Genomic DNA, 22,603 nt, shown 5'->3' on the forward strand with positions numbered 1-22,603 from the left:
ATGAATTTGAATATGAAAATGGAAGCAAAAAGCTCCAATCTGATCTCATTGTTGCTTCTGCTTTTACTCATAATTAACTCTTCTGTCCCGACGTATCAGGCGCAGAGTCCCGCCGTGCCGGTTTCCAAGTTCGATAGTAGCTATTTTCCACAAGGGTTTTTGTGGGGCACAGCCACTTCTGCTTATCAGGTACGTCGTGTATATATATATATATATATATATATAACCATTCTCTATTTCCATGCTGCTCCAAGTTTCATTACTAGAAAACAATGTATTACCGACAGAATTTTCCGAATTCATCACTAATTTATTATTTAGTGACGAAATTTGTGATAGTTTTGTGACGGATTCTAATATTTATATAAATTCAGACTGAAGGAGAAGCAAACTCAAAGGGCAGAGGACCTAGCACATGGGACACATTTACTCACAAGTTCCCAGAAAGGATAGACGATCGTAGCAATGGAGATGTTGCCACTAATTCCTACAATCTTTACAAAGTATGAACTACGTACCCTTCAAATTAATATTATACATTCATACATATGTAACTTTTTACGAATCATATAGATGATATAAAATGATTCGACGTAACGTTTCAGGATGATATCAAGAAAATGAAAACAAATTTGGGTATGAATGCTTTCAGATTCTCCATTTCATGGTCGAGAGTGATACCTAGTAAGTTTATTAATTTGGTGTAACTTGTGAGCTATTTAATTCATTTTCAAGCATTGAATGACGTATAATTTAAATTTTAAAAATTTCAGGTGGGAAATTAAGCAAAGGAGTAAATGAAGAAGGAATTAATTTTTACAATCGGCTTATCAATGAAACTTTAAAGAATGGTGACAATTTTATCCTTTTCTTCTTAATTATTACGTGAATTTTATTCACATGCATCCCCAAACTTAAATAGTCATAAGTATATAGAATAAATTCATCCACTATTCATATTTTATACTATTTCTTATAGTTTACTTAAAATTGTAGTAAGTTTTCTGTTAATAAAAAGTCAACTTTTAATCATATGCATATCAGCATATATATATATATATATATATATATATGGAACCTAATTAAATCAAATAGTGATGAAAATTTTGTATGTATGCCCTCAAAATCAAATATTATGAACAAATATATTGCACGATTAGCACTCTATACCATATTAATTTTCGTTGTTTTGATATATACATGTGTAGGTTTGGTTCCTTTTGCAACCCTTTTTCATTGGGATGTTCCTCAAGGACTTGAAGATGAGTATGGTGGCTTCTTAAGCCCTAAGATAGTGTAAGCATACATTTTCTGACATTATGAAAAAGCAAGTTTAATTTACATATTCTAAGATTTATTTAAAGATTGAAATAACTAACAAGTGAAATTCATTTGAAATTTGTAATATAGATCTGATTTTAAGGATTACGCAAACCTTTGCTTCCAAAGATTTGGAGATCGAGTAAAGAATTGGATCACTATAAATGAACCATATGTTTTTACTGTACATGGCTATGATAGGGGCGATTTGGCCCCCGGCCGATGCTCATCTTGGGTTAATAAAGCATGCCGAGCAGGAAATTCAGCGGTTGAACCATATATAGTTGGCCACAACGTGCTCCTTGCTCATGCAGCCGGTGTTCAAGCATATAAAAAACAGGTAAGTAACTTGTAGTAAAGGTTATATCCAAAATTTAAGTTATTTACTTATCTACATCTTGTGTTTTGAGCACTATATATAGGGTCAAAAGGGCAAAATTGGAATAACACTTGACGTGACTTGGCCGGTACCTTACTCCACAAGCGCAGCTGATCGTGCAGCTGCTCAAAGAAACCTTGAATTCTCTTATGGTTGGTGAGTGCACTCAAATTATATAGAAAAATACTTCTATAGGCTCGGTTCATTACGCTATCCGTAAACAGAACCAGCAAAATTTTAACACATCATTATGTGTTAAGGTCAATTACTTTTGTCTTGTCAAAACATGTTATTTGTATAATCGTAATAATGAAATTGTATTTTATTGTTAGGTTTATGGACCCCTTAACCTATGGTTATTATCCAAAGATAATGAGAAATCGAATAGGACGTCGATTGCCCTATTTCACAAAGAAACAAGCTCAGCAATTAAAAGGATCTTACGATTTTATTGGCATAAACTATTACACTGCAAATTTTGCTTCTGCAAATGTTACTCGCGATCCTAATCCAATTCATATTAGATTTGGAACTGAAAGTGCTGTTAATTTGACGAGTAAGTGAATTATTTTATTCTCAATCATGAATGATATTCCTAATTAATTATAAAAATTCTAAAGAATCGCAATTTCATTTTCTTTATATACAGAATTCAGAGATGGAAAACCCATTGGTTTGCAGGTTAGTGAAATAATAAAGATTATTAAGAAAAATATATAAACCGATTGAACATCTTTTGTCTAACATGTTAAAATAAATAAATTCGCAGGCTTCTCCAAGTTGGTTATATGTATTTCCAGAAGGAATTCGATATGTTTTAAACTACACCAAAGATAAATATAATGATCCAGTACTTTATATTACAGAAAATGGTAAGTTTATATTTTATTTATTTTACATGATAGAATTAGTCTCTTAATTAATTTTATGGTTTAAAATGTTTAAATTTTGATATTTTTTAAAGGTATTGGTAATGATAAAAATGGTCGCAAAGATTTGATGAGGATAAAATATTTTGAGGACCATTTATGGAATGTGCTGAAATCTATATGGTAAGTAGTAGTGGTACATTTTAATTTTAGAAATATATGATCGAACAAATTAATTAATGTGCATTATAAATTGAAATTGGATTATTATTTTTGGGCAGTGATTACAAGGTTAATGTGAAAGGTTATTTTGCTTGGTCATTTGTGGACAACTTTGAGTGGTCAAATGGGTATACAGTAAAGATGGGTTTATTTGAGGTAGACCGAAATACAATGATCAGATATCCAAAACTCTCAGTTGGGTGGTTCAAGAATTTCCTCCAAAATAAGAATTCCACCGGCGGACCCAAATGCAGTAAAAACCGGCTAGCATAAGTTCGGATCCCACCGGCGGACCCGTATTTCCATATGGCTATTTCTCTTGTGAGATGTGTTTGTTGTACAAGAAAATAAGGTTCATTTTTTATAAATGGACATAATAAATCGTTTGAATAAATATTTGGTTATCATGTATTATGTTACAAATGAATAATAAAATGTGAATTGTGTATTTTTTTTTGGTTTGACTATGAGGCGTTCTGAATGGGTTCGAACTATCAAACGGTACCTTTAAGCGTTTCACGTTCAGACTAATTTCCACTCGAGCCGGGTAGGTCCCTTGCGGGAGGCAAAACTCTGACCCCAAATTTTAAACAGCTGTATACATGAGTACAGTTTGAATCCGCAACCTCACTTAATTCAGAAGAGCGCCTTACCAACTCATCTGTAAGTAAATGGAGATTTTAAAACCAGTGAGGAATAACTCGAATAATTAGACTTTTTAAGTACAGTCGACCCTCTGATAATTAATACACATGGTGGATCAAAAATTTATTAATTATTAGAATTATTAAATTTGTATAAAAAATATTATAAAAGATATTTTAAAGCATCTACATTAATAGATCTAATATTAATATTATATTATAAAAAAACTAACTAAATACACTTTACAATTACTCAATTTAAAAGAAACAATTTTATATTCAACTTAAAAAATAGCAATTGATATCAAAATAAAAAATAATTATTAAGAAGTTGTATTCATAAAGTAAAATAATTTTTAATATTTTTTATATTAGAGATACTTTACTTACTTTAATTTGTTATTTAATAACTTCTTTTAAAAATTTCTCAAAAAAATAAAAAAGTCATAATTTGATGGTATTTTAACTTCCACTTTATGAATTAAGGTTAGTATTGTCTCAAATAAATCATCAATTGTTATATATTTCTTTAAAAAATTTCTAATAATTAATATTCATGTAGAATATATTTTAAATTTTATTAATTATTAAATAATAGAATTATTATTATCTGACGTGGAACGAAGTTGGTTCTCTCAATTTTCTATCAATTATTAAAATTATTAATTTATAAAATATTCACTATTAGAGGGTCGACTATACATTCATAAAGTCTCGGTTTTAAAGACTCAAAGCAACCAATTTGAATTCGTTTGAGCAGATATGGACTGGTTTTGTTAATGCGCTGCTGGTCTGCGACTCCTACATCACAAATATTAGTCCAAAAGAGCTCACAGATTTAATTAAAATTAAATTAGCTGTATTATTTTATTTTTAAACTGAATATAGTTGAAATAAATTAAACTTTAAAAATATATAATTAAGCAGATTGAATTAATCAGTTAATTCCATTAAATTGATAAAATATAAATAACAATAAAAAATATTTATCAATTAATTCGATTAATCAAATTCAAAATTTCTAACTTTATTTGAAATAAATTGTTACTAATTTAAACGATTGGTCTAATTCAATTAACTTTTTTTTAGTCAAATCTAAATAAAATTATAGCCCACTTATTGTTCACCCTGGTCCTTAAGAATAGATGCACGTTTATCTAAAGGAAAATGCCCTTTTTTAACCCAACTCTTTTAACCTACCTAAGGTAAGGTTTTATTCGTCAAATTTACACTTAAAAGTGTATATCTCAAAAAACAGAATTTAATCAATTCATTCTTTAATTGACACGTTAAACGGTATAAAAAATTAGGTTAAAAATGTTGCATTATATAGCATTATTTTTATTCAAAATGCTCCAGGTCATTGTTCCATAAAAGGAACAAATTGAATTTGTAATCATAATGTGTGTTTTTTAATATCCTGGCGTGGTATGTGGTAAAAGGTCAGCAATGGATTCATCATCATATGCCTCTACCATGCGATTATGCTTCGCCTATTATAAGCCAGCCAGGTCCCGACAAACATAGTAATACTTTTTAGTTTCATCTCCTCCATGTGGAGAACTCAAATAGAAAACTCTACGATAAACATATGGGCTAATTAATCACTGTTATTTTTATAAATTTAGGTCTAACCGTTCGTAAAGTGAATAATTATTTTGAAACGAAAAGAATAGTATATTGTTTAAAATGGTATTATAACATGAAAAATTGATCACAGTGATTATTACAGTTTTTAATGAGCAAATAAACAACCGAGTAGTAGATGGAGCCTCCACTCTTTGACCCATCATTACAGTTTTTAATTTTATTTTTCGAGAAAAAGACAAATTTTTAGTATTAGTTTAAATTGTACTTTACGAAAGTTGTTCTGCAAAACAAAAGGACACAACGGGACCATTGATTAGTTGGGAAATTTTCACTACCGCTGCCTAAACGTTGTTTTTCTCTCTTCTTAGACGAGGACTTTTATCTTAATTTTAAGTAAAAAATTACTTGAACTTTTTTTAGTACAAAGTTTATGAGGTTTCCTGAACGGGTCTCAACTATAAAACGGCACCTTTAAGCCTTCCACATTCAAACTAATCCCACTCGAGCCGTGTAGGTCCCTTGCGGGAGGTAAACTCTGTCCTCAAATTTTAAACGGTTGCATACATGAGTACGGTTCGAACCCGCGACCTCACTTAAACTAGAAAAGCGCCTTACCAACTCATCTACGCCTTGGAGTTAAAATTACTTGAACTTATTTTCACTGATATTCTTGTTGACAAGATTTTGTTTTCACCAAAAAAAAAAGTTGATGCTACAGTCGAATTGATATACTTGTAAAAATTGAGGAAAAATATGCTCTCAATAAAAACACTTGAAGAAAATGAACTCACGAGCATTTTTGTCATTTGAGTTATATCTCATGTTAAAATATTTTATTTGTCTCTTTCTAAAAAAGAGGATATTTGCCGAAAAAATTCGAAGTTTTATTTTATTTTTCTTTAGTTAAACCAATTCGTCCACAATGGTATAACATTAAAATTCAAATATTTTTCTCTCAAAAAAAAAAATTCAAATATTTTAAATTATGAATGGAAATAAAAACATTGCACTGAAAAGAAAATAATTGAAGGTAAGTGAATATTCCCCACTAATACAATGAATTGGGAGGCATTCATCATTAATGTTTGATTTAATAATTCTCTATTCAAAGTAGAGTTTGGTAAATTAGAAAGTAGAGAGGGTTGATAGCAAAAAGTCCCACTTTTGTATGTTTGCGCACTTTTCAAAAAACTGGGAACCACTCTCTTCCATTAAATTCACCACTCATTTGCAATTACAAGCATTTTCCTCGTTTACAGACAAATCATATTCAATCTTTACACCAAACCAAAACAAACAACCAATAAGCTAGTTCAATATGGAAAGTTGCAGAAGCTTTCTAGTTCTGGTAATGGGGGTGATGATAATGATAAGCTCCTCCATTTCTGCCCATAAAACGCATATTCCTTCTGCTCCAATTCCCAAGTTTGATAGTTCTTCTTTTCCAGATGGTTTTTTCTGGGGAACTGCCACTTCTGCTTATCAGGTATACTGCTTTTTTCTTTTTGAAATTTATACAATACTGCCATTTTGATGCATTCATTCACTTTTACGGTAAATATTTAGACTGAAGGGGAAGCAAACAAAAAAGGCAGAGGACCTAGCACATGGGATACTTTTACACATAAGTCTCCAGGTTTCTCTCTCTCTCTCTCTTTTTGTGTAATCAAATTAATTTTATTACTAAACACAAATATTAATCTAATTAACTTGCTAGTCAATGTAACCAAGGAATATTTCTCTGTTAATTTTGCAGAAAGGATTGAAGATGGTAGCAATGGAGATGTTGCCACTAATTTTTATAATCTCTATAGAGTATGCATATCTTTTAACCACTATATATTATTCAGACTATGTTGCATCTTCGAGTTTTATATTTCGGTATTTCGTTTTTGTTTCGGAGGACTTTTATAAAGCTCTGAAACTCGATATTTTTAACCATTTTCCGTTTACTGTTCAAGCGTTTTTCGTTTGCGTGCTACTATATGATAATCATTAGATATAGACTTCATTTAATATTAAACATTTTCAGGATGATATTAAAAAAATGAATACGGAACTCGGTATGAATGCCTTCAGATTCTCCATTTCATGGTCAAGGATAATTCCTAGTAAGTACTAATACTTGGCCAATCAAGCTAAAATTAAGAGCTAATTTTCTGTTTGCTGGCTTTCTAATTTTGAATTTAAAATGTCAGGTGGGAGGAGAAGCAAAGGAGTAAATGAGGAAGGCATTAAGTTTTACAACTCAGTCATCAATGAAGCTCTAAACAACGGTATTTATCCATTTACAGTTTCGAATTTGAAACAAAAACTTCTTATTATTTCTGTTGTGATCATCCAATTTACATTTATATGTAGGATTGGAGCCTTTTGTGACCATTTTTCATTGGGATGTTCCTCAAGGCCTTGAAGATGAGTATGGTGGCTTCTTGAGCCCTAAGATAGTGTAAGCATTTAACTACTGCCATCTATATAGCACCGAATCAGAAATGTTGAAACTAGAGAAATTTCCGTGCAACATAAAACTCGAGAAATTTCCGTGCAACATAAAATGTTATTTTCTTTGGTTATTTCATTGTTAAGAAGACTAAAGGAAAAATGATATTTTCTGAAACAGATATGATTTTAAAGATTATGCGGAGCTTTGCTTCCAAAGATTTGGTGACAGGGTGAAGCATTGGATCACTTTAAATGAGCCATTTATTTTTTCTACGCACGGGTATGATTCGGGTGATTTGGCACCAGGCCGATGTTCATCTTGGGTCAATAAAGCATGCACAGCAGGAAATTCTGCAACTGAGCCTTATATAGTTGGCCATCATTTGCTCCTTGCTCATGCAACAGCTGTTCAAGCATATAAAAAACTGGTATATATGTATAATTTGAGAAAAATATAGGACTAGATTGCAACTAATTACTTATTATTGCCTCCTTTATGTTAAACTGTAGGGTCAAAACGGCAAAATTGGGATAACACTTGACGTAACTTGGTCTGAACCTTACTCAAACAAGGCAGCTGATCGTGAAGCAGCTCAAAGGAACATTGATTTCTCCTTTGGTTGGTGAGTAACAGGGTAACATTTTTCCTACCTGCATAAGTTATAATTTACTCCCTGAACTTGCACTTAATGAGTAATCAACACCAAAATTGACTTATTTATGGATTAATCCCTTAAACTCATAATTTCTATCAATCAGATCAACTGTATTTATTTCGAGAACAACTTAAGGGGCTAATTATTAATAGTGAATAACTTTAGCCTAACTGCATACAAGTTCAGGGGCCATATTGATATTTAAATCTAATTTTCCATATGTTTCTATGGTAAAATCTCTTCTGCATTCTTTTAAATTAAGGCTTAATCATTGCAAAATACCACACATTTTTGGCTTTTTTCGTTTACGGCCTAAACTTTCAAAATCATCAATTTTAACTAATTTTTCAATTTTTAGTTTCAATTAGCCGTTTGTTTAAATTGGAGAGAAAAAGGCTTATATATGTCTTTCATGTTTGAAATTTTTTATAATAAAAAAAAACAAATTATAACCAATATGAAGCAATATCAGCGACATATTTGAACTTTTTTTCATTCTTATTTGAACAAACAACTACAATTGAAACTAAAAATTGAGACACAAGATAAAAAAGTAAACAATATATAATATTTCAGATGATTAAATCTTAAATTAAAATACATTATTATTATATTGATATTAATTGTTCATCGCGTGCAAAGTTCAGTGACATTTAAGTCTAATTCTTCAAAGAAATGTTTTTGATGAATCTAATTCATCAAATTTGATTGTGGTTTTAGGTTCATGGAGCCCTTAACCTACGGTCGATATCCAAAGATAATGCACACTTTGGTTGGACATCGATTGCCTAGTTTTACCGAGCAACAATCCGAAATGGTAAAAGGGTCCTACGATTTTATCGGCATAAACTACTATACAGCAAATTTTGTTTATGCTGTTCATCCTCATTCAACTCATATCAGATACGCAACTGATACACATGTCAATTTAACCAGTAAGTTTTTAGTACACAGAGCAAAATTATTAGTCATTTAATGTAATCATACAAATTTTAGTCATAATATTTTGATTTTCATGTATGCAGAGTTTAGAAATGGAAAACCTATCGGCTTACAGGTAAAATTTCAATTTTGGTACATATTATTGATGCTAAATCAATTTCTTGGAGTATAAATATAAGTATTTTAGCTGACAGATGAAATAAAATTTACAGGCTTCCCCAAGTTGGTTGTTTATTTATCCACAAGGAATTCGATATGTTCTAAATTACGCCAAAGATAGATACAATAATCCAACAATTTATATTACTGAAAACGGTAAGTCATTTTTTCATCGAACAATATTAACTAGTTTCAATGTAATTCAAACAGTTTGGATATTTTCAGGTATTGGTGATGACAAAAACATTTCTGCAAAGGATGCTCAGAAGGATTTAAGAAGGATACAATATTTTGATCGCCACCTTTGGAATGTGCTTAAATCTATTTGGTAAGTTCATTGAAATATAAGCACGGGGCAGTATTTTGTTAATGTCGTGGGTTCAATTTTTTTCAAAAACGTAACACCCCCCTGGATGATTAAAATATAAGTTCTTTGAAATATAAATTTAAGTATTGGTGATTGATTTGTGAAATTGTTTTGGACTGCAGTGAGCACAAAGTAAATGTGAGAGGGTATTTTGCTTGGTCATTTGTGGATAACTTTGAGTGGGCAAATGGTTATACTATAAAGATGGGTTTGTATGGGGTGGACCGGAGTAATAAACTGGCCAGAAACCCAAAGCTGTCGGTTGCTTGGTTCAGAAGATTCCTAGAGAATAAGAATTCCACTTCTGCATCTAAATGCCGTCTCTAATAACCCAAACCAGTCTCTGAACTCACTCTTTTTGGACCCAGGAGCATGGTCAAGTTTGAATCACAATGATTATGTTACCATTTCAATTACAAAATAAATTCTCCATTCTAATTTTGTCGCGTTTTTTTTTTTTGATAAATAATGTAAAACTTCACTAAATTAATTCAGCATTTACACAATTAAGGTGCACACCTTCGGTCATTGCACCAAATTAAACGACTGAAGTTTTCCAATTTTTTTAAAGCAAACCATAAATAAATTATATGTAAACTGAATTATAATTGAGCTAAGATAATTATTTGGTTCATACAATTATTTCGGTTAACTGGACTTTTTAATGATTAATTTTTAAAAAAGTAAATTTAAAGTAAAAAAATTAGTTTTGTATTTCATTTTTTGTTTTTGTACAGATGTAAAATGATAACTTAGTCTTCTAAAAAAGGACTACAAAAATAACATTATGTGTGTATATATATAATTCAGTTAATTCGGAATCTCATATCAAAAAACGAACCAAATTAACAACTTTTCAATTTGTTAACTATAGCCAAACTGAATTAACCTAATTATAAATTTGGTTTGGTTCAGTTAGTTAATTTGGTTATAAAATATTATAAATATTAGATTAAAATCTTTGTCACTTGCAAATATTTGATTAACCAAATTATAAAAATTGAATAAATTTTAATCACTTTTTTAAAAATAGTGCAAATAATTATATATTTTTTACTGAAATTATAAATTTTTTAATTCATTCAATGTTGCAATTTCACTTTATTAAAATTAATGTATCAAATTAATAATGGATTGGTGATCTATTTTGTTCTCAAGGAAACAAATAATAATAACATAGTAAAATAAATTAGTTGATCCAAAAAAATTAAAAATTATTATTTTCTATTATATTTAAATTTTTTAGTTTTATCAATTATTATTCAATTAAAAGTATTTAATTATAATAAAGTCCGATCAATCAATTGATTTGATAGAAATTAGTTTCGCTCACGGGATAGTTGGTTGCCTTTTTATGTTTATTTTTTTTATTAAATAACAGTCACATTTACTTTATTCGATTCAGATTATAATCAAAATAAATATTTTCAATGAAACTTAAATCAATGAAACTTAAAATTTTAGTTAATATTTATAAAAGTTGATAAGAAACTTGGATTGTTTAAAGTAAAGAGGGCGTTCTTAAATAACTCACTTTCAGCAATTTGATCTATTAAAAATAGTAATTAATATTTTCAGGTTAATTAAAAATAATATTTTTTTCTTTAAAAAAAATATCTATTAAAAACAAAAGGATTCAAACACTCTGATTTCAACTGTGGGCGTGTGGAAATGCTCTTGCATCTATCATCCACACCTTTCAATTCCAATCCATATATTTAAAACAGCATAACGGTTTTTTGAAGTATCCAAAACCAAACAGACAATGAGAGAGCTAGTTCTGCTAGCCTCCTCCTCCTCCTCTTCAATCTTTACACCTCCAAATCCATCTCCTCCGCACCACCACCACCGCCATTATTCCAGTAAACCCAAAACCAAAGTACCCTCCCCCTCTCTACCCAAACCCGTCACCACCCTCCATTCTTCCTCTCCGCTTCTCTCCACCGCACAAACCCTCCACCACAACACCGCCAACTACCTCGACCTCGCTGCTCAACTCGCCGACGACGGTCTTCTCCATGAGTTTGTTGTACTTGCTGAGTCTGTGATTGCTTCTGGAGTTGAGGCGTCGCAATTCTTTGCTGGATTAAATGCGGCCGTTGTTGCCAAGGGTATTTTCAAGAATCTTCGTCAGAGAAATGTGGAGGGTGTTGTTGAGGTTCTTAAGAGAGTTCATCAACTTGGGCTTCCTCCTTTGAAACTGTTTGATGCTGCTTCTTTGGATTTACTTAGAATTGAGTGTTTAAATATTGTTAATTTTGGTGATTTGGATGAAATTCTGTTGTTAATGGAGACTCTTGCCGGTACTTTACAATTAGGCTTTAACTGATTTACTTGTGTAGTTTCGCTAGAATTTACAAATTAGCATTCTTATTTATGAATATTTCTTTTCATTTTTGTTCAGGTTTTTCCTTCAAAATCAAGGAGCTTGTGGAACCATCTAGAGTTATTAAAATCTGCGTTTATAAACGTAATCCACTCATGGCTGTGAGGTATGATCATTTTTTGTGAATAAGTTTGTGCTTAAAGTCTAATCATTTTCCATGGTTTTGATATCTTTGTTAAATTTGAATTGCAGATTTGCTAAGCTTTTTCCGCATGAAGGTATATTAATATGTAGCATTATTAAGAACTTTGGGAAAAAGGGGGATTTGGAATCTGCTTTGGTTGCTTATGAAGCATACTCGCAAAACTGGAGTGTTCCGAATATGTATGTATGTCGCGCCATTATTGATGTTTGTGGTCTTTGTGGTGACTATATGAAATCCAGGTACATCTATGAGGTACTTGTCCTAACTATCTTCGCCTAGTTCTATAAGACCTTAAAATCTCATTGTTGCGTCTACATTTGGATTCAACAAAAAACTTGATGTTTTGATGAATTTTGTGTGCATGTGTGAATTGTTTTGTAGAACTCAAAAATGTTGCTCTTACTTATATCCTTACTCTCTTTTTTCATGCGAATCTGCTGCAGGACATGCTCAATCAGAAGCTCATCCCAAATGTCTATGTTTTCAACAGTCTTATGAATGTGAATGCTCATGATTTGGGTTATACAATGCATTTGTACAAGAAGATGCAAGTAACTCTCTCTCTCTCCTCCCTTTTACTAGCACTCCATGCATAGATGTATGTGCAGAAACAGACGTTAATCTCAAAAAACATTCCTGCTCATTTCTTTTAAAATTAAGCTCTATTGTTTTTCATTTATATCATCTTCATGCTTTCGACTTATTCTTTCGCCATTTATTTGTGTCATATATCTGTACAAACATCAGGAAGGAAGTGTAATTATTCTCTTCTTTATGATGGAAAGTTATTTGATACTAATATATTTTTCTCCCTAATACTGCTGATGCTGAAGACCGACTGAAATGCAGTATCCTTTGTGCACTCATATCAGCAACACATATAGTTAACCTCTTTATCCTATTCGTTCAGAATATTGGTGTATCGGCGGATATGACGTCATATAATATCCTTTTGAAGTCATGCTCTGTTGCTAGAAAAGTGGACTTGGCCCAGGAAATTTATAGAGAAGCAAAACAGTTGGAATTAGCAGGACTACTGAAGTTGGATGACTTCACATACTGCACAATCATAAAGGTACATTTTGCGGCAGTATATGATTGTCAAATTCCTCTCATTTATAGATATCCTCATTGTCCTACATGGTTCATAATGCAGAGTTAATACTATGATACTCAAATGGCTCTCTTGTGATCTTTGATCACAGATCTTTGCAGATGCAAAGTTGTGGCAACTTGCACTAAAAGTTAAAGAAGACATGCTATCATCCGGTATCACCCCTAGTACATTTACGTGGTCATCACTGATGAGTTCGTGTGCTAATGTGGGACTTGTAGAGCAGGCAATTAAATTATTTGAAGAGATGATTCTAGCTGGATGTTCACCAAATGCACAGTGTTGCAACATTCTTATACATGCTTGTGTAGAAGCTTGCCAGTATGATAGAGCTTTCCGGCTTTTCCACACCTGGAAGGGAGGTGAAGTCCAAGATACAGATACTTTCAGCGAAGGTTACATCAATGACATGGATGGTATTTCAAGCGCAATGCATGCTCACAGAGATTCTATTATTACTGTGCAAAATCTAGCATCTAATTCGCTTCATCTATGCTATATTAATAAGTTGCCCTTCACACCCTCATTGACAACATACAATACATTAATGAAAGCGTGTGGTAGCGATTACAATCGTGCAAAGGCCTTAATGGACGAGATGGAGACACTGGGGCTTTCCCCCAATCGTATAAGTTGGTCAATCTTGATTGATATATGCGGAAGTTCTGGCAACATGGATGGAGCCATACAGGTAAGCTTTATCTGTACAGATACCGTATATCATACTTGATTTTAGATCTCTGTGTATTGTTAGTGTCATCTGAAACTCATCATTACTTTTAGCTGAATGAGGTTCAGGCCTCAACATCTAATCATATCTCACTTACTAGTTAGCAGATAAAATAGCATACCAATAAGAAAAAAGATTATTTAACTAACCTTTGCATTTGATGTATATATCATTGTGAGCTAGCATCCAATGAAGTTTGCTGACAGCCACTGCTCGTCTTTTATTCCACCCTGTTATATACTCGCTACTAACTCTCTGCTTAAGATGCTATGCCTGAAAGTTGTTCTTCTCGCAAATAACTAAAAGTAACAGACTTTCTAGGGTAGTGCTTTCACATAGGACCTCTCAGCTTGGCTATATGCTCCCATTCTTTAGAGATGTAAACTGTGTATGGAGCACATGTAATTTCAAGAATCATTATTTTTCTAAAGAGATTTTCTTTTCTTTCACCTGAATGTTGTTATGTCCTCCTTTTCTTGTAACTTTTTATATATAGCCATCATAAACTTGCTTTTCATAGGATGAGCTCTATGATAGGATTTTTTTTCTCTTCAGCACAGATTTTGAAGAACATGCGAATGGCTGGGGTTGAACCTGATGTTATTGCATATACAACGGCTATTAAGGTCCAAAGCTTTCTTATATGTTGGATTCATACTTTTAGATATCTTATTGGCTTATATCAATGTGATTAACCTTAGACATAACACACTCCTTTGTTTCGCAGGTTTGTGTACAAAGTAAATTCTTGAAGATGGCATTTTCATTATTTGTGGAAATGAAAAGATACCAAATAAAACCAAATCTGGTATGTACTAAGAGCTTTCATATTATCTTCAATCATAATGCTTGCATAACCTTTCTTTATTTTCAAGATGGCTGAATACATATACACCTTTTTAATTGTGTAGTGGGTCATCTGCATATTATTTTGTACAAAAATGTTGAAGATATATGATTTTCATTTTTGTCTGCTGCCTCATTATTCAGGCTGCTCAAAGTTTCACTGAGCATGAATAAATATTTGAGTGGTTTTGTCATCTTTCAGGTGACATATGACACATTGCTACGAAATCGTACCGGGTATGGTTCTCTAAAAGAAGTGCAACAATACCTGGCTATATATCAGGATATGAGGAAAGCAGGGTATGCTCACATTTTCCTACACATTAATGAAAATCTTGCTACAATTCCTACTGAATATGAATATGACATTATTACCTTGCTTTCCATCATATTGTGTTGCCAAAGATGTGTTCATATTGCCTATTATCATTTTCATTTCCCCACTCAAATTCTGGTTTTATGCTGTTCATATAATAAAATTTCTGTAACTTCATTTTTTTTATAAGTTCATCTATCGTAGTAATCTTTTAACAAATTTGGTATGTTCCATAAGTTTATATGGTGAGTTGCAAGTAGGGCTGTACAAAAAAAATTCAAACCAAAAAAAAATTCAAACCAACCAAATCAAACCAATTCAACCAAATCAAATCACATATTACGGTTTAAAAGATTGTTGGTTTGATTTTGGTATGGAAAATAGAAAAAAATAATTATTGGTTTGATTTGCGGTTTCAAAAATTATAAACCAACATAAACCAAACCAAACCAAACCAATATATACATATACATATATATTTTTATTGAAATTATAAATATTATAACTTAAAAATAAAAATTATATCACTATTTTTTAAAACTGTACTTGACAAAATAATATATTTAAATATCATCTAATGAAAAACTATTCGTATGTTTATTATCGACCAATAAATATTATATTTCTGTAATATTAAGATATTATATTAATAAAAATTAAAATATTTAAAATATTTAATTTTTTTTTATTCGATAATCATTATTATAGTTTGTTATATAAATATAACATTTGTTTTTATGATGAATAAATATTTTTAGATGTTTAGATTTTTTTATCTTAGATGATAAATTAATAATTTTTTGATGATGGTTTAAACTGGTTTCAAAGAAAAAATTATCAAATCAGACCAAACCAATTTTACTGGTTTATAATATGGGTGGTTTGATTTCGGTTTGGAAATTTGTCAAACCAGTATAACTGGTTTGGACTAAAATATCAATGATAAACCAGTCAAACCAAACCATGTACACTCCTAGTTGCAAGGTTCGAATGAGTGTTCATCGTCTATTTCTCTCAAGCACGGAGTTTTCTCATTACTACAATAATATCAAAATGTGTTCTCATGCACTAACTTAATATAGAAACTTGTTTTTAGGGGTCCTTGTAGAGTTTATCAGCTGATTTATGGCATTCTATTAATACTTTGATAAACAATCAATTGACTAAATTTCTTGTTACTATTTTTGCTAATATTGCAGGTACAAATCTAATGATTCCTATCTTAAACAACTAATCGAGGAATGGTGTGAAGGAGTAATACAAGATAATTACCAGTGCCAAGATGAGTTAGAACCATGCAAGAGCACCGACTTAGGCAGACCTCACAGTCTACTCCTTGAGAAAGTTGCTGCGCACTTGCACAACAATGTTTCTGAAAGCCTATCAATTGACCTGCAGGGCCTTACAAAGGTGAAGAAATATCATCTGCTGACATGCTGAATTTTTGTTTATATTATACTAAATCATTAAAAATGATTATATACTGATGTTAATAATAGTACTAGTGGCCTTTTAAGCGATAAATTGTAGTTGTGGTTCGAAGTTTGTGTGCTATTTGCTATCTAGTTGACATTTCCCTTGGGTTGCTAAAAATAAAGAACAAAGTAGTACTGTTTTGGTTGTGTTGCTTATGCTTCTGAAAAAATCTTGATAGGTTGAAGCTCGAATTGTGGTTCTTGCAGTTCTCCGGATGGTCAAAGAGAATTATATCCTAGGTACTAGTTTTCAATTACATGTTGCAGAATTGAATATAAATTATAAAAATTATTTGTGCGTTGATAAAGTTATATGCATTTCGTATCAACCATGTAACAATTCGCTAAATTTTTAATTCCAGGACATTCAGTTAAAGATGATATGTGGATTACATTAGGAATCCATCAGGCAGATGTGGTTCCCGCCACAAAGCAATCAGAGTTGAAAAAGGCAATATTTCAGCTTCTGCAGAATGAACTAGGGCTCGAGGTTCGGATTGCAGTCCCTGGAAGTACAACTGATCTACAGACAGACATGAAAATCCCTGTTGATTCTCACCAAAACTTGTCAAGCAGCTTTGAAACTGATCAAAAAATTATGTCTTCTCCACGGCGCCCTATAGTTCTACAAAGGTTAAAGGTTTCAAAGAATTCATTGCTTCAATGGCTGCAGAGAAGAGTTGGTGAAAATAGAAGGTGAATTCATTATGTACAGATGCCAAATTTTGTAAATGCGCCCAACTTTTTCTTTAACTGTGTCTATACTATTAGCTGTATCATATATGATGAAATGTGATATAAAAATATTCAAAAAGAACAATAAAGCTCATTTGCACCTTTCATGTGTTCCATAGCTATTGCTGTTTCCTATTGTCACCAGCTGGTTCCTGCTAAGTTACGTAAAACAAAATGCTGAAACAAGAACCACCGAAACAGATTCAACAAATATTCGTGCAACATAAAGCAATGACTATTACTTCCGGAATGCAGACAAGTTGATTACAAAAATAAGTAAAATCCCATGTAATTTTAGAATTCATAATGCCCAAAATATAAATATAGGCTCGAGGCAGAAGTTGCAAACAGTCAATTATAGAAATCAGATGCATAAAAAGAAATACAACAAATCGGACTATGAATCTATAATCCATAAGAAGTAAACCATCAAACATTATAAAGTAATACATGATTATAGCGAGTATTACACAATCAAACTCACAATGGTCTCAAAGCCAATCCCTCTGCTGCAGCTTCAATGGCAAATAAACCTCAGACAAGTACTGAAACCCGAAAGAGCTCAACGCCTGAATCTCAGCCTTTTGCTTAGTCCTCACCATCAAGCTCAGCTCTTCAACCCAACCCGGATTCTTCTTCACAAAATCCTCCTCCAGCATGTCTTTCCCAGTCTTAATATCCTGCTCAGTCATCGGCAGCCTACATTGCTCCGGTATGCTATACTTATCCAAATCACTAGGCCGAATCCCCAGCCACTTAATATCAGGAGTAGTCAAATTAGCACTATCATACGACATGTTCTTCGATCCACAACCATACACCGATAAAATCTTCAACCCGTAAGGATCACTATCCACCAATGCCAAAACAGGCAACTTCAACTCCGTCTTCATCTTCTTCAAAAACAACCTCGTCGCCACATCAGGCTGCCCTTTCGCAGTCACAATGATACAAGGAAACCTGTTGTAAAATCTATCCTCAGCAAGTCTCATATAAGCAGCATCTTTTTCAACTAAAAGTATAAACAAAGCATCACTCTGCATATCACCCACTCTATCAATATTTGGAGGAATAGCTTTCCCTCCCATACCCATTTTAGTACAGTCAATCATATCCCCATTATCACTAAAAATCAACCTACCAACAACAACACCTTTCTCAGCAGCAATCACATTGAGTGAAGATCTAGTACATCCCAACATACAAGACACGTCGTCCAAAACGGCGTCGGATTGAGTCTGGTCTTGGAACAGCTTCACATCGGTGTAAAACAGGTCTCTCTTGGTGACGTGGATGCTTTTGAGGCAGAGTTGGTGGACTAGCGAGAGTATTTTGGTGGTGATTGTGGATTTGCGTACGGAGGAAATGTTGGCGAAAGGGCGGACGGTGTTTTTATCCTTTAAGACGATGCGGTCAAGTTCAGGTACGTAGAGCTGGTTAGTGGCGGCGCGGGAAGGCACGTTGAAGGAGAAGCCTTCGCCGGAGAGGATGGAGTGGGTGAGGGAGAGGACGACGGATTCGATGGCGGATTGGACGGAGGTTAGAGAGAGGTCGGCGACTTCACGGCAAGCGGTGGGGAGAGCGAGGTCGGAGAGGGACAAGGGTTTTGAGGAGGAGGCGGCGGATGATGTGGATTTCACTAGGGCTTTTAGGGATTCGAGGATTACAGAGTCGGGTTTTAGAATGTCCTTGAATGGAAGTTCGGACGTTGAATCAGCATCGGCACGGCGACGTTTCTTGGATTTGGTAGCTGTGGTGTCTGCCATTTGGTTTCAGAGGCGGGAAAACGATAATAACTTTACATGTGCCCCCATTTTTATCGCATTTGGGAATGGTGAAGCGCAAGCTTGAAACGACGACGTTTGATATATCTTACTCTATTAAAAGCTTCCATGTATACAAATAATAATTAAGTGTATATAAGTTAGTAATTATGCATCATTTCATCACGAGCAACAAGCTTTCAATATGTCTTCAATTTCTGGATCATCGCCTGCTTCTTTGTCCTGCGCGCATCAATTCAAGAAAAGAACAATGTCAACAAATCAAGCATTTACTACCTCCATTTGCTGTGATCTTTTCTAATCAAATTAATTCACTAGAATCCTAAGCAATTTTGAATCAGGATTGAGGGCAGGGCACCAAACTTCTACCCAGCAATCAATTTTGCTGGGTGGTGTGACCAAATGCTTAATCCTTTTACCATGACTGCTGCAATTCATATTTAACTCTATATTTACGATTCGAAAAATTCTTAGCTTGATGAATCAAAACACTTCTCCTTTTCAGACTTCTAAATCTAAACCAGTATACAGCAGGTAGAGAATTGGATAGCTATAAATGAACACCAACCTTGTGGATGTATGAGATATTTGTTTTACCAGGACCTGCAACTATAATACCACCTTGCTTCCTGAGAAATAATCAAATTCATATTCATCAAACAACAACTGACACATAAATAGCATTTTAAAAATTCTTTCTTCAGAAAACACCATGTCAACTCATAGAACAAATATGACAACAACATTGCACCCGGGAAGTTTACGATCTCATGGTCAATATAAAATCAGCTATCTTTTGTTGACTGCTTACTACAAAAATTCAATGAATGTTGTAATAATATGATTCACATACCAGCCACCTCTTGCGACGGTGTCTTTTTCAAACGAAAGTTTCCAGTCCTGCCGATAGCCTTCCATGTATAATTGGATTATCTTGAGACCTGCCTACAAATTACACATTTGATTGAGAATTAATATCCATTAAAGTAGCCAAGTTCAATAGTTCTAACAATTTGCATACTTCTCATCTATCGGCAACAAAAATCCATATATAAGAGTTAAAAAAAACGCTATATATTGCATTCAATATGTAACAATTCTGACTTACTTTAGGAGTAAATGTGGTTGCAACTCCAGAAACAAATTCGAGTGCCTCATATGATGCATGGCTAGGATCTGCATAAACTTCTGAAATAAAACAAAAACAGGACATTGCAAATTTGTAGAAGGAAGAAAGCCAATTAACCTCATAGATTATGAAGGAATGGAATTAAACAGTATAAATGGAAGCAAGCATGTATACCTCCTTTGAACTTAGTTTGCTCAGAGAATGCTTTTGCCTGCATCAAGTTACTAATAATGTTTATCAAGAAACGCCATAAGAAACAAACAAGGAAAACTCAAACAAATATGAGCAGAGTCATTGCACGAAACTAGTTGGCCACAGAATATAAAATGCATGTAGTTAATAATAAAGCTTTCTTAGGATAATATACCTGATCAACACTGCCAGGTCCAATCAGAATAAGTGCCACTCCAGAGGCATCCATGATGTCCTATATTTTGATCAAGTATCAACATATATATTACAACAATGTTATCAAAAGCATGTTTATTGATCACCATGAGGCGTACTAGTCATGGAAGATAATCATCATTTTGATATCATGTGATTACCTTCTTGGCAGCAAGATAATCAGCACGACTACGACAAAGGACACATCTGCATAAAAACCAAGTGAAGATATACAATCAGATAATGTTGCTACTGTTCAAATAAACATGTAGCAGAAGCAGTGAGGCAACTAGCTAGTACCCAAAATGACGGGCAAATGCAACGACAGCTTTTCTATTTTTCCACAAATCAGAAACTGGAATTCCATTTCCATCCAAATCAAACACCTGCACCGTTTCCAATAAATCCTTGGTGTCCTCACTCGCCATACCAGAAGATTCAATTCCTTGATCAGATCACAACAATTAAATTACAACAAATGAATTCATAAATTACAGCGGAACAAACCGAAAGCACAGCAATGAGAATACTCACCGGGAGATGACGAGATTGCAGAACATGAGAGGATGCTGCGGCTTCTATTCTTGACTCGTCTGCTATTGCAACATAATTTAATTTGTATGCGATCGAATAATAGAGGTTTGGAGGAATTATTGATGTTAGTCGCGGATTTTTTCAATTTAATAAACGTTGAGAACGTAGTGTTGAGAGTAACCGTCGCCGCCATGGTTGTCGTTTAACCCTGACTTCAAAGAAGCAGACGGGCAGCAGTTGTTTGAGTTAACGGCATGCCACGGAGGCTGGTGGAATCAGCTTCTTCACCGTTGGTTTACTCTGTGGAAGCCGGGAGTTACACGTGTCAGATTCTAGAGATCATTATTATTGTTGGAAAAAAGATAGGAAAACGGGCAAATTATACCCTTAATGTTTATAATGAGTCTCAAATATGCCTAAAACGATTCAAAAGAACACATAATGTTTCTGAAAAGGGACACTTAAGTCCTTACTATTAACGGAACCTTAACTTCCGTTAATAAAAGCTTCTGTTGCCATCCAAAATCCTACGTGGACTACTCATATAGCAGATATAAACCTATCTTCTTCTTACTGCAAACAAAAATAATGCAAGTTGGGGCTGTTTTTGCTAGGTATTTATTTAGCTTGCTTGCTTCAACAGGGATTTGGATCTTCTTTCTTCTGCAAAAATGGTGCAAACCGGTCAGGCCACTGTTTTCCGGTTTAATTAGTTCAATGGCCAGTTCAATTGGTTCAATAAAAAAATTGAAAACTTAGAATAATATGGAATCCGTCGCTAACTTTTGTTGCCGTTTCAACGCCCGGTTTGCCGGTCCAACTGTTGGTTTGATCCAATCCAATTTGGTTCAACCAAAAATCTGTTTTTTTTGCTGTTGTTGGACTGAATTACAAGCCGATTCTTGATTTAATCAGTTCGATCGGCCAGTTCAATCCGGTTTTTAAAACATTGGTGCAGATTATGTGTAAAATTTAGATGCTTATGCGCCCACATATAAGATTTTGGATGGCCACGTGAGCTTTTATTAACTGAAGTTAACATTAGTTAATAGTAAGGGCTATATGTTCAAAGCTTGGCCAGTTGGTTAAAGATCTAATGATATGTGTATGAGGTTGAGGGTTCGACCCTCAATACTCATGGGCAGTGTGTCTATTTAAAATATGTTTAACATTAACTTCTACTAATTCCCGCTAACAATTAGAGTAGCCTATCTTTGACCAAAAAAAGGGCTATGTGTCCCTTTTCATAGACATTTAGGCCATGTTTGGTTCATGGAATAAAATAGCATGGAATAGAATAGTTATTCCATTAGGAATTCTTTAGTTTTTGAGAGAAGTGTTTATTCCACAAAATCATGGAATGACAATTCTTTAAAATACCTATTCTATGAAACAAAGTAAAGAATTGCCAATCTATATAGAATAGCTATAC

General features: G+C 33.2%; 5 protein-coding genes across 5 annotated transcripts; 3 read left to right on the forward strand and 2 right to left on the reverse strand.

Moving 5' to 3' along the window:
* LOC126677104 (beta-glucosidase 12-like) lies at positions 1 to 3,199 on the forward strand. The gene is made up of 12 exons (XM_050371560.2): positions 1 to 189; positions 375 to 503; positions 606 to 684; positions 774 to 851; positions 1,209 to 1,296; positions 1,411 to 1,660; positions 1,743 to 1,855; positions 2,032 to 2,255; positions 2,349 to 2,380; positions 2,469 to 2,571; positions 2,664 to 2,751; positions 2,850 to 3,199. Exons 1-12 carry the CDS (start codon positions 1 to 3, stop codon positions 3,061 to 3,063), a joined length of 1,587 nt encoding a protein of 528 aa, XP_050227517.1. The 3' UTR covers positions 3,064 to 3,199.
* Positions 3,200 to 6,165: 2,966 nt separating this feature from the next.
* On the forward strand, positions 6,166 to 10,028 carry LOC126677103 (beta-glucosidase 12-like). The gene is made up of 13 exons (XM_050371559.2): positions 6,166 to 6,510; positions 6,591 to 6,660; positions 6,781 to 6,839; positions 7,057 to 7,135; positions 7,223 to 7,300; positions 7,386 to 7,473; positions 7,645 to 7,894; positions 7,977 to 8,089; positions 8,843 to 9,057; positions 9,148 to 9,179; positions 9,277 to 9,379; positions 9,449 to 9,551; positions 9,713 to 10,028. The coding sequence occupies exons 1-13, from the start codon at positions 6,343 to 6,345 to the stop codon at positions 9,915 to 9,917; spliced, it is 1,563 nt and encodes a 520-aa protein (XP_050227516.1). The 5' UTR covers positions 6,166 to 6,342; the 3' UTR covers positions 9,918 to 10,028.
* A 1,245-nt stretch (positions 10,029 to 11,273) lies between these two features.
* Positions 11,274 to 17,439, forward strand: LOC126679561 (pentatricopeptide repeat-containing protein At5g02830, chloroplastic). The gene is made up of 12 exons (XM_050374612.2): positions 11,274 to 11,893; positions 11,995 to 12,082; positions 12,169 to 12,373; positions 12,565 to 12,672; positions 13,032 to 13,196; positions 13,327 to 13,926; positions 14,526 to 14,591; positions 14,693 to 14,773; positions 15,014 to 15,111; positions 16,327 to 16,537; positions 16,782 to 16,842; positions 16,965 to 17,439. The coding sequence occupies exons 1-12, from the start codon at positions 11,356 to 11,358 to the stop codon at positions 17,300 to 17,302; spliced, it is 2,559 nt and encodes an 852-aa protein (XP_050230569.1). The 5' UTR covers positions 11,274 to 11,355; the 3' UTR covers positions 17,303 to 17,439.
* A 239-nt stretch (positions 17,440 to 17,678) lies between these two features.
* Positions 17,679 to 19,128, reverse strand: LOC126679563 (DNA topoisomerase 6 subunit A). The gene has a single exon (XM_050374613.2). The coding sequence runs from the start codon at positions 19,101 to 19,103 to the stop codon at positions 17,829 to 17,831; it is 1,275 nt and encodes a 424-aa protein (XP_050230570.1). The 5' UTR covers positions 19,104 to 19,128; the 3' UTR covers positions 17,679 to 17,828.
* A 56-nt stretch (positions 19,129 to 19,184) lies between these two features.
* LOC126679564 (thioredoxin-like protein AAED1, chloroplastic) lies at positions 19,185 to 21,500 on the reverse strand. The gene is made up of 9 exons (XM_050374614.2): positions 21,172 to 21,500; positions 20,938 to 21,082; positions 20,799 to 20,844; positions 20,618 to 20,677; positions 20,425 to 20,461; positions 20,230 to 20,309; positions 19,975 to 20,066; positions 19,690 to 19,750; positions 19,185 to 19,343 (listed from the first exon to the last, which is right to left on the reverse strand). The coding sequence occupies exons 1-9, from the start codon at positions 21,362 to 21,364 to the stop codon at positions 19,284 to 19,286; spliced, it is 774 nt and encodes a 257-aa protein (XP_050230571.1). The 5' UTR covers positions 21,365 to 21,500; the 3' UTR covers positions 19,185 to 19,283.
* Between the last annotated feature and the right edge of the window lie 1,103 nt (positions 21,501 to 22,603).

Source organism: Mercurialis annua, linkage group LG4 (genome assembly GCF_937616625.2).
Source record: "Mercurialis annua linkage group LG4, ddMerAnnu1.2, whole genome shotgun sequence".
Taxonomy (NCBI): domain Eukaryota; kingdom Viridiplantae; phylum Streptophyta; class Magnoliopsida; order Malpighiales; family Euphorbiaceae; genus Mercurialis; species Mercurialis annua.